The sequence below is a fragment of the Oryctolagus cuniculus genome, chromosome 4 (assembly GCF_964237555.1).
Source record: "Oryctolagus cuniculus chromosome 4, mOryCun1.1, whole genome shotgun sequence".
NCBI lineage: Eukaryota > Metazoa > Chordata > Mammalia > Lagomorpha > Leporidae > Oryctolagus > Oryctolagus cuniculus.
The window spans coordinates 1316474-1329507 of record NC_091435.1 but is presented as its reverse complement, the minus strand read 5'-3'; the positions used below and the strand labels follow the sequence as shown (position 1 = coordinate 1329507).

Below are 13034 nucleotides of genomic sequence, written 5' to 3'. Positions count from 1 at the left end.
GGTGGGGTGGAAGCAGGATGGGCCCTGGGGCATACGGGGTGGGGGGGTCCCCACTTGACTGCTCACGCAGGCAGGGACGTGCAGTGGACACATGGGTCAGCTACAGGACAGGATGGGCAGACAGATGCCGCACATGTGGGAACACACGGTACATGTGAACACGTCTGCTCCGTGCTGTTCATGGAAACACGTGGGTGACCAGCGCTGTGTAGCAGTGACACCGCCTCGTGGCCTGGTGCGACGCCGGTGGCCCACACGAGTGCTGGTTTGAGTCCAGCTGTTCTGCTTCTGGTTCAGCTCCCTGCTAACGGCCTGGGAAAGCGACGGAAGACGGAAGATGGCCCAAGAGCCTGGGCCCCTGCCACCCACGTGGGAGACCCGGATGGAGCTCCAGGCTCCTGGCTTGCAGCCATTTAGGGAGTGAATCAGCGGGTGGGAGATTTCTCTCTCCCCCAGTAACTCTGCCTTTCAAATAAATACATAAATCTTAAAATAAATGAGAATGTGTTCTCGGCCCTCTAAATCGATCCCCCCCTCCCTGGGGTCCTCGAGGACCCTGGCCACGGGGAGAACGACTTCAGGTTTGAAGCGGATGGTGGCAGGGACGCTGGCCAGGTGGACGCAGGACTGGGCAGGCCCAGCAGGAGGGCTCCTGCCTTTGAAGCCTGCAGCAGACGGGGTGATGTGAGCAGATCAGCATCCGGAGCAGCCCCCGGGCTGGCGCTGGGGAGGCAGCAGCAGGCAGGGGGAGGTGCAGAGGGCAGACTGGCCAGGGAGGCGCAGCGGCTGAGCCCTTTAGGTCGGTGTGGGGGCCCTGGCCCCGCCCGGGAGAAGGGTGCGGCCACTGGTGTCTCAGGCCTGCCGGGTGGTGGGCTGGTGTCCCTTGCTGTGGATGGCTCTGGGGTCAAGGAGATGAGCCCTGGCCAGGCCGGCACCCGGGCAGGGCCGGCAGCGCACCCAGCTGGCAAGAGGGTCTGTAGGGCAGAAGGGGCCGGTCCCAGACCTGCTGGACAGGAGGGCTCTGGGGGCGCGGAGTGGCCTCGCGGGTTGAGACGGGCTACCCCGGCAGGGCTGCTCCAGGAAAGGCCCCGGGCCTGGGTCAGCCGGAGGGGGTCGGGAGGTCGCACAGAGATGGCAACCCCAGGCCCTCTCCCCTGTCCTGGAGGTGCGGCTGGACGCGCTGGTGCCCGTGGGGGCGGCCGCCGCAGGACTCACGGGGTGCACGGCCCACGTCCACCCACCGGGCCGCGAGGCTGGGGGTCTCTCCGACGCGGTGCCGGCCCCACGCACTCCCCCGCTGCCCGCTGTCCCCGTCCCGCACGCCCGCGGGCGTCTCTGCTGGCGAAGCGCGCCCGCGTTACCGGGTCTAGCCTGAGGTTTGAGCCGAGGAGCCCGGGCGGACAGAGCTGGGGTAGCCGCGGGGTCAGCGCAGCCGCCCCCCGCACTCGCCGTCCCGTCCCCCCACCCCCTCTTCCCCCGCCCCGCGTCCGCTCCTCCGCGCAGGCCCCGCCCCTCCCATCCGACCACGCCCCTCCCGGGCCCGCAAGCTCTGCCCGTCCCGCCCTCCCGCAGGCCCCGCCCCTCTGGCCCGGCCACGCCCCCGCCCGCCCCCGGCCCGAGCGCGGCGGGCAGCGGGCGCACCGCGGCCGAGGCGCAGCATCCGCAGCCGAGCCTGTCCGGTCGAGCATGGCGCCGAGGCGCGGCCGCGGGGCCGGCGAGGACGCACGGCGCCCTCACCTGTCGCCCGGCGCCCGCAGGTGGCTCTGGCTGCGACCGCGGCGGCGGCTGCTGGACGTGCTGGCCGCCCTGGTCCTGCTGCTTGGGGCCGGCGCGGCTTCGGCGGAGCCAGGTAAGACTCGGCGGGGCCCGCGAGGGTCCGCGCCGTTGCCGGCGCCCTTTGTGCGGTCTCGGTAGCGTCTGGGAGGCGGCGTCCCCGGCCCTGTGCGTGCGCGCAGGTGGCCTGGCGCGGGGTCCGGGGCGGTCATTCATTCTTCGGCCGCGGCCCGAGTCGCTCGCGTCCTAGCCTAGCTTCAGCGGCCGCGCGCGGAGCTGGTGCGGGGCCGTGGGCGCGGCGTCCCCGGAGACATGGGGCCCGGGCCGCCCTCCTCGGCCCCGGCACTGCCGGCGTCCGCGGCTCCGCAGCCTGTGGAGGCGAAGCCGCGCGGGCTCCCAGCGGCCGGGCCCCGCGCCCGCCGGTGTCGGGTTGCGCGCGGTCCGCTTTGATGCCGGCGACCGGGGCGGCCCCGCCGGGAACAATGCGCGCAGAGGCGCACGGCCCGCCGCCGGGCCCCAACTGCTCCTCCCGCGTGCGCCCCCGGCTCGGCGGCACCGCGGAGGCGCAGGACAAGGGGGCCTGGGACGCCGCGCCCGGGACCTGCCTCCAGGTGCGCTTGCGGTACGCGCCCCGGCCCGCGCCGGACGGGTACCGGCCGGGAGGGAGGGATGGACTGGGGGAACCGGCCTGGGTGCGTCGGGGCGCCGTCGCCGCGGCACCAGCGCAGGCCTCGCAAGCACACCTGAAGAACACCTGTGGCCGATGGTGGCTTACTTATTTGTGCCGCTTGTAGCGGGCGAAGCTTCTCCCCACGTCGCTCTGGGCGGCAGTGGTGGCTGCGGGGCACCCGGGAGGCAGGCGCCGGGATCGGAGGGGCGGAAGCCTCAGCCCGGAGAGGTCGCGGGCGCTCAGCCCTGGGAAGCGAAGTCTAGACGGCGGCGTCGGCACATTTGGGGAGGTGAACCCTGGAGACCGGGAGACCGGGAGAGCGGGGAGCAGACGTCGGCGGCGCTCCCGGCGCCGCCCGCCAGGTGTGCGATGGGATGGGCGGGGCCTCATGGAATTCGGTCCCCCGGTGTGCGTCCCGAGGTCGGAGTGGGAAGCGGCCCCTCCCCCCGCACTGGAGGACCCTGGCCCGGCCCAGGATCTGATCCCTGAGCCGGGAGAACAATGGCCCCTGGGGTGTTATCGGGAAGGCTAGGCCTGACTTCCCTGGGGCTTGGCTCCTGCTGGAAACCCCGGGAGCCCCCGGGACGGGCGGGACCCGGGTGCCCAGGCACCCTTTCTCGGCGCTGGATCGGAACGAAGCCTGTGGCATTTTGTGTAAGGGTTCGTCCCTGTGCCTCCCTTGCTCCTGAGTGGCGTCTGTGTCCAGGCCCCGCCTCTCCGTGCCCGCGCCATGGCTGCGGCTCACCCGCTGGGCAAGGCGGAGGCCCCTGGGAGGTAAAGGACTGTGTCTGGTGGGCGTTGGCCGGTGCCCACGGCCACACCAGGGCCGTGTCTGAGCTGCCGCTGTGCCGTGCTGGCATCCCCAGTGTCCCCCGGCCGGCCGGTGCCCTGGCTCTTCTCCCCGCTCGCACTGCCCCGTGTGGTGGTCAGCACGAGTGGGGGCTCAGAGACGGGGCCTCGCAGGGTCCTCCCAGGCAGGCAGCGCTGGGCTAACCTTCTACCCCCAAAGATGGAAAGGGCGCCTGGTCTCCCCTCCCCCACTGCGAGTCCCCCTGCTCAGGTTCGCGCACCTCCAGGTTAGTTTTCAGTTTCAGTAAAACTCGTTTTTCAGGGTCCTCCTGCTTTTTTTTTTTTTTAATGAAGGAAGGTGGGAGAGCCCCCTGGAAGGAGAGAAGCTTCTTCCATGCAGAGTGGGGGTCGCACCTGCGTCTGCACACGCGTGTCAGGGTGGAGGACACGCGTGCCCACACGTGTAGTCACAGGCAGACTCACACTCCCATTGCCACACGCACGTGTACACCACGCACGTGCACGCATGCCTCTCCACCGGGGTTGTTGAGATGGTTTCTTTCTTTTCTTCTTTGAAGATTTCTTTATCTGAAATCAGGCGTGGTTACACAGAGAGACCATTTTCCGCCCATCTGCTGGTTCATTCCCCAAATGGCCACAGTGGCGGGGGCAGCCCAGGCTGAAGCCGGCTCTCCCTCATGCGTGCAGGGGCCCGGGGGCTTGGCTGGCTCCTGCTGCTCTCCCAGGCGCATTAGCAGGGAGCTGGATGGGAAGTGGAGCAGCCACTCCTACAGGTTGCTGGTTCTGCATCCCCATGCCGGCCCCACGGGAGGCAAAGGGCTCTGCTCTGCGAACCACTGCTGGGCTGCGGGGCAGCCTGTGGGGGCGGGCTGGGTCGGAAGCCTCAGCCTGATCCGCCCACAGGGCCCAAGGCAGCCCCTGCTGGGCTGTCCTCCCCTCGAGGGGCTCCTTCAGACTCACGCTGCTGCCCAGGCCAGGGCCTGCCGGTGGGTCCCTGCGGGGCCCTAGGCCACGGGCTCCCCAGAACCCTGAGGCGGGGGTGAGGGAGGCAGTGGAGGCCGCTCCCCGGTTACCGTCCCCTCACAGGGGCCAGGGGAGGGTGCAGCCCAGTGGAGCCAACTGCCCTGGCCGAGCTCAGTCAGCAGTCAGGTCGGGAGGCAAAGCCGGCCCTGGCTGTGGCTGGGCCGTGGCTCATGGCACCTGCTTGTACCGAGGTGTGGCCACCAGGAGTTCCCGTGGCCTCTGCCTGCTTCTCTGGCCCTCAGCGCCCCAGCCAGGGTGGTTTGGGGTGCAGACACCCCCTGCAGGCCTGGCTCCTGTCCTGGATGACTTCCTCTCAGCCCCACTTTGGGGCCATCTTGGAAGGGGCTTGGCCACTGCTGTGTCAGCTGGCCTCGCTGCCTCTGTCCCCGTCTCCGTCCCGCGGTGTTAGGAGCAGCAGTTGGTCACTCTGTAAAGCCCTTGGCGACACCGTTGTGTCCTGGCATCACTGTACCTCCCATCTTCATAACAAGTACTGTGTCTCTGTTTCCTGGGACAGCCCCAGACAGGCCCAGAGCTTGGTCAGCTTTGTCCCCAGCCCCGCCCAGGCTGGCAGAGGGCCAGGGAGCAATGCCAGTCCCCAGGCTGCGTCACGTGTGAGGTTGGCGGTCTGGGCCACTATGGAGAGACTGTCAGGAGTTTGGGATCCCGGAGGCTGCGCTGAGTCAGAGTGAACTTGGAGGCCACAGGGCGAAGCCGCTGTGTCCTGCAGGGGCTCTCTCCCTGCCAGAAACCCAGCTCAGCTGTCCACCAGAGGTGTGAGAGGACTGTGTACAGCACCAGAGGTGTGGGGGGACTGTGCACAAGCCCAGAGCTGTGAAGGGGGACTGTGCACGGCACCAGAGCTGTGGAGGGGGACTGTGCACAGCACCAGAGCTGTGGAGGGACTGTGCACAAGCCCAGAGCTGTGGGGGGACTGTGCACAGCACCAGAGGTGTAGGGGGACTGTGCACAAGCCCAGAGCTGTGGGGGGACTGTGCACAAGCACCAGAGCTGTGGAGGGGGACTGTGCACAACACCAGAGCTGTGGAAAGGGGACTGTGCCCAAGCACCAGAGCTGTGGAGGGGGACTGTGCCCAAGCCCCAGAGCTGTGGAGGGGGACTGTGCACAACACCAGAGCTGTGGAAGGGGGACTGTGCCCAAGCACCAGAGCTGTGGCGGGGGACTGTGCCCAAGCACCAGAGCTGTGGAGGGGGACTGTGCACAACACCAGAGCTGTGGAAGGGGGACTGTGCCCAAGCACCAGAGCTGTGGAGGGGGACTGTGCCCAAGCACCAGAGCTGTGGAGGGGGACTGTGCACAGCACTAGAGCTGTGGAAGGGGGACTGTGCACAAGCACCAGAGTTGTGGAAGGGAGGACTGTGCCCAAGCACCAGAGCTGTGGAGGGGGACTGTACAGCACCAGAGCTGTGGAAGGGGGACTGTGCACAAGCATTAGAGCTGTGGAAGGGGGACTGTGCACAGCACCAGAGCTGTGGAGGGGGACTGTGCACAAGCACTAGAGCTGTGGAAGGGGGACTGCGCACAAGCCCAGAGCTGTGGGGGGACTGTGCACAGCACTAGAGCTGTGGAAGGGGGCCTGTGCACAAGCCCAGAGCTGTGGGGGGACTGTGCACAGCACTAGAGCTGTGGAGGGGGACTGTGCACAGCACTGGAGCTGTGGAGGGGGACTGTGCACAAGCCCCAGAGCTGTGGAGGGGGACTGTGCACAAGCCCCTGGGTGTCTGGAACTCGAGCCGGCAAATGGCGTGCGTGGCTCCTGGGCTGAGCCCTGGGGCACTTTGTGATGAGGTGGGGAGGGCCGGTCACCGACACCTCACGAGTGGACACCCGTCGGGGCTGGGTCCAGCGCACACAGGCCCTGGCGTGGGTCAGGGCTGACCGACACAGGACCGACCTAGGCTGGGCACGGGGCTGGCGAGCAGATGGGGTGGGCCCGCGTGGGGCCCGCGGGGTGGCCGTGTGCGTGTCACTCAGCAGGTGCGGGCTGGCGTGGGGTCTGGCGTGCTCCCCGCTGGGCCGTCAGGACAGCAGTCGCCTCTGCTTCAGATCTGAGCTTCAAGCGCTCGGGAGCCGTCGGATTTGGCAGCTGCGGCTCTGCCGAGCACCTGCCAGCGGGCGGTTCTGGCGCCTTCCACTCTGGGTGCTTGAGCCGACGCCGCGTGGGAGCCGCGCTGCTCCAGGGTCTGGATGGTGGCTCTGTCTGCCTGAGCGCTCCCCCAGCCTGCAGGGGTGTGGACGCCACACTGGTGTTTTAGGCAACCAGGAAATGTCAGTGCGCGTGGCCACTGTTGTCAGGGTGGGCAGGGCGTGGTGGGGAGGGGTGACGCCCCAGGACGGCTCAGGCCACCGGCCTGGCCCGGGGAGGACGCCCTGGTGGCTGTGCTTGTCCTGGGTGAGCAAGGTGAGCCTGTGGCCCCTCCCAAGCCAGGGCTGGAGGCCAGCAGGGTCAGGGCCAGCATCACTGGGGAGCCTTGGGCCCCTTCACCCCCGCTGGTCCAGGGCTGGGGCATGGGGGCAGCAAGGCCGTGCGGGTCGCGTATTCTCTCTGTTCACTGGGGTGCATTTTTGAGTGCCCTCAAGCAGGCTGAGGCCCACAGCGGGGTGAGTGGCGAGGACGGGGCCAAGCAGACCCTGAGGCGCCCAGGGCAGGCCGTGGTGGGCCTGGGTTACATCTGCCATCCTGTGCTGGGCCTTATCTCAGCTCCCCCGCCGGGCTCCGGCTGGCCTCCAGCCCCAGCTGCTATCAGGTCTCTCCGATTTGCTCGGCGTGAGAACCCGTCCTGGTTCCGCCTTGCAGGCTTGTCACTGACGTGGGGGACCATTCCCCTGTGGTCAGCAGCCGTCCTGTGTCCCCTGGACTCCCCTTGCCAAGCCCTGAACTGCAGATCTCGTGAGGTTTTCTCATTTGTTGTCACCCTTTGACTGGGATATTGTGTGTGTGTGTATATATATATATTTAAAGATTGATTGATTGATTTAAAAGGCGGAGTCACAGAGAGAGAAATCTTCCATCCACTGGTTCACTCCCCAAATGGCCGGAAAGGCCAGGGCTGGGCCAGGCTGGAGCCAGAAGCCAGGAGCCTCATCTGTGTCTCCCACATGGGTGCCAGGGCCCAGCCATCTTCCGCTGCTGTCCCAGGCCATTAGCTGGGAGCTGGACCAGAAGTGGAATGGCTGAGACTCAAATCAGCGTCCACTTGGACTCTGGCATCGCAGGTGGCGGCTTTACCCTCCACGCCACAGCGCTGGCCCCCAGGTTGTGTGCTTCCGACAGCGTGAAGGCGCTTTCCCTCACATTGTGGCCCCTGACCCGTCCCATGGCTGTGGCGTGTGCGGTCTGTGCTCCATTACTGCCGTGCCGGGACCTGGGGGGACCCCGTCGTGTGGGGGTGCAGCTAGAACCAGAGAGAAGAGTCACAGGATCACCAAACCCCCACCTCCCTGTGTGATGGTGCACAGCTCGGGCTGCTGTCCAAGTGCTGTGTGGCCTCGGGTGGGTCCCTTGCCCTCTCTGTGCCCTGGTGGGAGTGGCGGTGTTGCAGTTGGCCACTGCTGGGTTCCTCTGGCGTTCCACTGGGCGTCGGCGTGGCAGGCTGCTGCCGAGCTGCCAAGCAGGGTCCCAAGAGGCCTCGTCTGCACTGCAGGGGTAATGGGCTGTCCCGGAGACCCCCGTGGGGGCCCCCATGGATGTGGCAGGAAGAGGCACCCTGGGCTTTGTGGGCTGGGCCCGGTTGTTCTGAGGGTTCTGTGGAACCCCTCAGCCTCCAGCCTGGACAGGGAACCTTCCCGAAGAAGCCTCCTCCATGCCCCCCTCACCCCGTCCTGCGTGTCTGGGCCCCTCCTTCCTCCTGATCCCTAGGGTTAGGACAGCAGTGAGGGCCGTGCGCCCGGCTTAGCTTTGGAAGCGGTGGACCGTGGTGTGACCCCCAGCCCCTGGGCCTGAGCCGTCTCTGTTCCCTGGGCCTCTCCCTCCCTCGGGGTGGGGGAGTCCTTTCTAAGTGGGTGCGTTGTCCTGGCCGGCAGCATCCCTCTGCCGCTGGCCGGTGGGACCTCTGGGAGCCCCTGCTTCCTGCCACCGTGGGCTCCTGGCGCTCTGAGCTGACCTGGGCCACCTCCCAGCGGCAAAGGCTTGGACCCTGCTGCATGCTTGGACCCCACGCCTGGCCCCGGTGGTGCGGGAAGCAGGCTGAACAGTGGCCCCCAACCCCCAGCCTGACCCGTGGGCCGGTGGCGTGGCCTCAGTGGCAGAGGTGGCTGTGGGTGCGTTAGGGCCTTGAGCTGGGAGGTGCCTGCATCGTGGGGGTGGCCCAGGGTCCTCTCAACCCTTGCAGGGGGGAGAGGGGCAGCAGGGGCTGGTGGAGGAGATGGAGGTGTGGGCGGGGGCCACGACCCCTGGAGCCTCCCGAGGAGCCGGCCCTGCGACCCCTTGGTTCTAGGTGTGTGACCCTGAACCTCAGTGGCTGTTTAGCACCGTGGCTTTGTGGCAGGCTGCTGCCCACGGCTGGCCCATGTAGAGGGAGGAAGGGCTGTCGTTTGCAGAGTGCCGCGAGCAGGGCCGTGGGAACCTTTACCTTCCCCTGAGCGGGGCCATGGGGACGGGACTCTGGTCCCGATGGTAGCTCGGATGCCCCGGGCGGGGGGGGTGCAGGTCTGCAGTGGGGCTGGGCGAGCACACAGCCTGCACCTAGGGTTGGCCAGACCTGGGTCACCCCCTGTGGGCTGCGTTCTGGCCAGAGGCCTTGGCGACAGGCAGGACCCCCCCACGTCTGATGTCCTTGGTGTAGTGGGGACGCTGGGCCTGCTGGGAGGGTGCTGGGCCTGGAAGGGGTCTCTGCCCACACTGGGAAATCCAGGCCTCAGGTCAGGGCCTGACCAGCCTCGGGGCCCAGCTGCTGCCACGCCCCCAGCACCCCCACCTCTGCCTCAGGGTCGTCACCCCGTGACAAGCCAGCTTCCCCGTGGGCTGAGTGGGGGTGGGGGGCAGTCTGTCCGTCCTGCGGCGGGTGAGCCTGGCGGTCTGTGGAAGCATCTCACTTGACCTTTGCCCTTCTGTCTTTAGCAGAGAGAATTCCAGGCCCCAGTGTGGTTTCCGCGGGGGCCTGGTGATAAGCGGTGCCTGCCCAGGCTCCGGAATCCGCTGCGCTGTGGAGGCGGCGCCGGGATTCCCGGGGCCGCGGGGGGCCGCCGCCCTGCCATCCACAGAGCCCCGCTCTGTCCCAGTTGCCCCGTGGCAATCGGGTCCCTTCCCTGTGAGTGCTGGGCTTGTCCCTGGGTGGGCCCTGGCCGTGTCTGCCGTGAGGCCAGCACCCCCACCCCCCACTCACTGCCAGCTCAGCCGGGCCTCCTTGGGGCCGCTGTGCCGAGGGCCCAGGGCCTGGGTCCTGCTGTGCTGCCGCCGGGGGTGTGGGGGCCCCAAATGGGCCCAACATTTGGGGCTGGCCAGGCTGAAGCCAGGAGCCCAAAACTCCATCCAGGTCTCCCACGTGGGTGCAGGGGTCCAAGCACGTGGACCATCCTCCGCTGCTTTCCCAGGCCGTCAGCAGGGAGCTGGATGGGAAGCGGAGCAGCCGGGACCGGAACCAGTGCCCATGTGGGGTGCTGGCTTCCTGGTGGGTGGTTTAACCTGCTGTGCCGCAGCGCCGGCCCCTCTCGGGTGGACTTTTCAGCACACTGTGCCACACAGACTGGGTCACACCTCCTCGTGGCTCATGTGGGGGTTACACCTCCTCGCGGCTCGTGCGGCGGTGGTGGTTTGTCCCAGCTCCTCTGTGAGTCCTCCTGGCTGAGCCGGGCCAGCCCTGTCCCCGCCGGTGAGGCGTCACTGCCGAAGAGCAGGGGCGTGGGGCTGCGTGGGGCTGCGGCGGGGAGGAGAGAGGGCGACCCAGCAGTGCCCAGCAACCCCCTCGGGGCCCCGCAGCCCCTCCCGGCCCCGTCCGCGGTGGCTGTTGGCCCTGCATGGACCTCCCGCCCTGCCTCTCTTAGTCTCAGGGTGCCTGCCTGTGGGTATGTGTGGGGACGACTGTCATCGTCAGTGGGAGGAGACCCAGCTGTGGGAGGGGCGAGCCGTGGACAGGGCTGTGCTGTCTCCTGAGCCAGGAGCGTCACCGTGGACCAGGCGGGACTTTGGGACCCAGTGCCTTTCCTGGCTCCAGACTGCACCTTTGGCTCCGAGGAGCTGTGAGTCCCGTGCCCTGCTGTCCACCCCAGTCCTGCCATCTGCATGGACTGTGGTGTGGGAGTCCCTGAGCCCCGGGGGCACAGTCCCCACGGCGAGCCCCGTGCGGGAGAAAGCCGGCCGAGCACTCACACTTGAGGATCCTGACCCCCCGCCAGGCATCCCTGAGAGGGGAGGGCAGGGGAGGGGAGGCCGGCGCTGACCCCGGGCCCGGCCCTGGCCACGGCCTGCAATGAGGGTGGCCCGGGGCTGTGGGAGCTGGGAGGCGCTGTGTCTGGACCCGGGCTGCCAGCCGTGGTGGGCTCGTCCCTGCTGGGCCAGCGCAGCTCACCGGGCGCTGACTGGATCCTCAGTAGAAAGCTCTCTTGGTTTCATGGTGGGGGCTGGTGGCCTGGGAGTGGCCAGCAGGGTCTTGTGTGAGTTCCTCAGCGTCCCCCAAACCACGTCTGCCTGGTCCCATGTCCTAGTCCCTGTGGCCCCAGAGGCCAGCACCTCACTGAGCTGTGGACGCACCCGTGGACCCTCACCCCTGTGTGCACAACACCTCTGCACCCCTTCCTGTTGCTGCTGGCCTCAAGTCTGGGACCCCTGTCCAGGACCCCTGCCCGGATGCCTTCAAGGCCAGAGCTGTGGGCTCCTGCTTCTGCCTGGGGTCTCAAGTGTGTTGCCTCCTGGGGGCCTCCCCAGACTGTCTGGGTCTCACCTCCCACTGAGTGGCCCCTGTAGCACCCCGCCCCCCAGCCACAGGTGAAGGTTCCGGGCCATTGGCTGCAATGTGAGATTCTTGTGGATTTCCAAGTCGGGGAGCAGGTGTCCAGCCCAGTGGCTAGAATGCGTGTGTCCCACATGGAGGGCCTGGGACTGTCCCGAGTCAGGATCCTGACTCCAGCTCCCTGCTAAGGCACCTGGGAGGCAACGGGGGGGGGGGGGGCTCGAGTACTTAGGTCCCTGCCACCCACGTGGGAGACCTGATGCACTTCCTGGCTCCCCGATTCAGCCTGGCCCAGCCCTGGCTGACGCAGGCATTTGGGGAGTGAACCAGCAGGTGGGAGATCTTTCTCTGTGTCTCAAATACATTTTAAGAATCTTGCAAGCCACACAGGAAGGTGCACCTCACGTCTGAAACCCCAGGCGGTGCCCTGCTGCCCGGGTGCGAGGCGGGAGCAGCATCCCCGTTCTGCAGGGACCCTGGCCCCGGCGTGCTCGCAGCAGCAGCGTCTGCACACACGAGCTGGACAGTCCGTGTCCCAGGCCGTGTCCCGTTACGCGCCTGGTGGCCAGGCCCTGGTGGCTCTGACTCAACCCAGGAAGCTGCTCAGAGCCTTTTATGGACACAGAGAGTCAGGAGCGGGCCGTGGAGGACAATGAGAGTGGACGTAAATAGCACAGCCTGGCCGCGGGCAGCCACAAGTTCTCAGGGTCTTGGAGCCGGGGGTTGGGCCATGGGGTGCCCTCAGGACCCCTGGGGCGCAGGTAGGCACCGTGGCAGGGCAGCCCCCTGTGCCCACTCCCGCCTGGGACTTGGGCTGGGCTGACGGTGTGGGCAGCTGGCAGTCCCTGGGTACCTGCTGGCTGTGTTTGTGGAGCTGGGCTGGGGTCAGGATGGCCTCGCTCGTGTCCAGTGGAAACCAGGGTCTCTCGGAAGGCCCCTGTGTGTGGCGCTGGCCTCCACCTGGTAGTGTTTGCAGCAGGTAGTGGGAACCTTGCACCCTGGGACATCCCAGGTGCCCCCACGCCGCGCCCAAACTGCCTCCTCCGTTCCTGCCGCAGCCCTCACGGTGGCAGGCGACTCGGTCCCAATTACGGGTAGAGAACCGGGGGAGGCCGAGTGTCCAGTTGCTAATCCGGGTCATGTGCTGCCTCCCGGGCCTGGACCCTGGCAACGGATTACAGCTGGGTGGGGGGGAGAGGCAGCTCCTCCCACTCCGGCAAACTCCTGGGGCGGCATGGAAGGCGCGGCCCCGAGGCAGGTCCGCAGGAGGCCATGGTAAGGGGCAGGCGAGTGGGCAGTGGCACCTGCTCTGCCTCTCCCCAGCCGCGTCCATCCGTCCTGGCTGCACGTCCCTGCCTTTTCCTAGAGGGCAGGAGGGTAGCTCTGCCCCGCCCACACGCGCACCCTCTGGGACGGGCGCCTGACTGTGTCCACGTGGGGTCCCTGCCCGTGGCCCTCAGCAGGGTCTTTACACAGGCACTCGTTCTGTCCCTGCTGCTGCAGAGAGAGAGAGAGAGAGAGAGAGAGAGAGAGAGAGAGAGAGAATCTTCCATCCTCTGGTTAACCCCCAAAGTGCCTGCAACAGCTGGGGCCAGGCTAAAGCCAGGCTAAAGTCTGGGTGTCCCACGTGGGTGGCAGGGACCCAAGAACTTGAGCCATCACCTGCTGCCACCCGTGGTGTCATTAGCAGGGAGTGGAGCTGGGACTTGAGCCAGATGGGGGAGGTGGTTGTGGGGGTCACAGTGGCAGGCGCCCTTGGAGAGCTCTCAGGACACAGTGGACGGCACCGGTTCCTGGTTGTTGGTTAATCCAGGCAGGGGCTTTCCCCGTGGCCCCCTCCCGAGGTGGG

General features: G+C 67.5%; 1 protein-coding gene across 1 annotated transcript in view; it reads left to right on the top strand.

Annotated features, from left to right (window-relative positions):
• Positions 1–1627: 1627 nt before the first annotated feature.
• Positions 1628–13034, top strand: part of COL18A1 (collagen type XVIII alpha 1 chain) — an 85659-nt gene continuing 74252 nt past the window's right edge. The window contains exon 1 of the mRNA XM_070071757.1: positions 1628–1849. Within this exon, the coding sequence (XP_069927858.1) occupies positions 1687–1849 (163 nt within the window). The 5' untranslated portion in view covers positions 1628–1686. The remainder of the gene's footprint in view (positions 1850–13034) is intronic.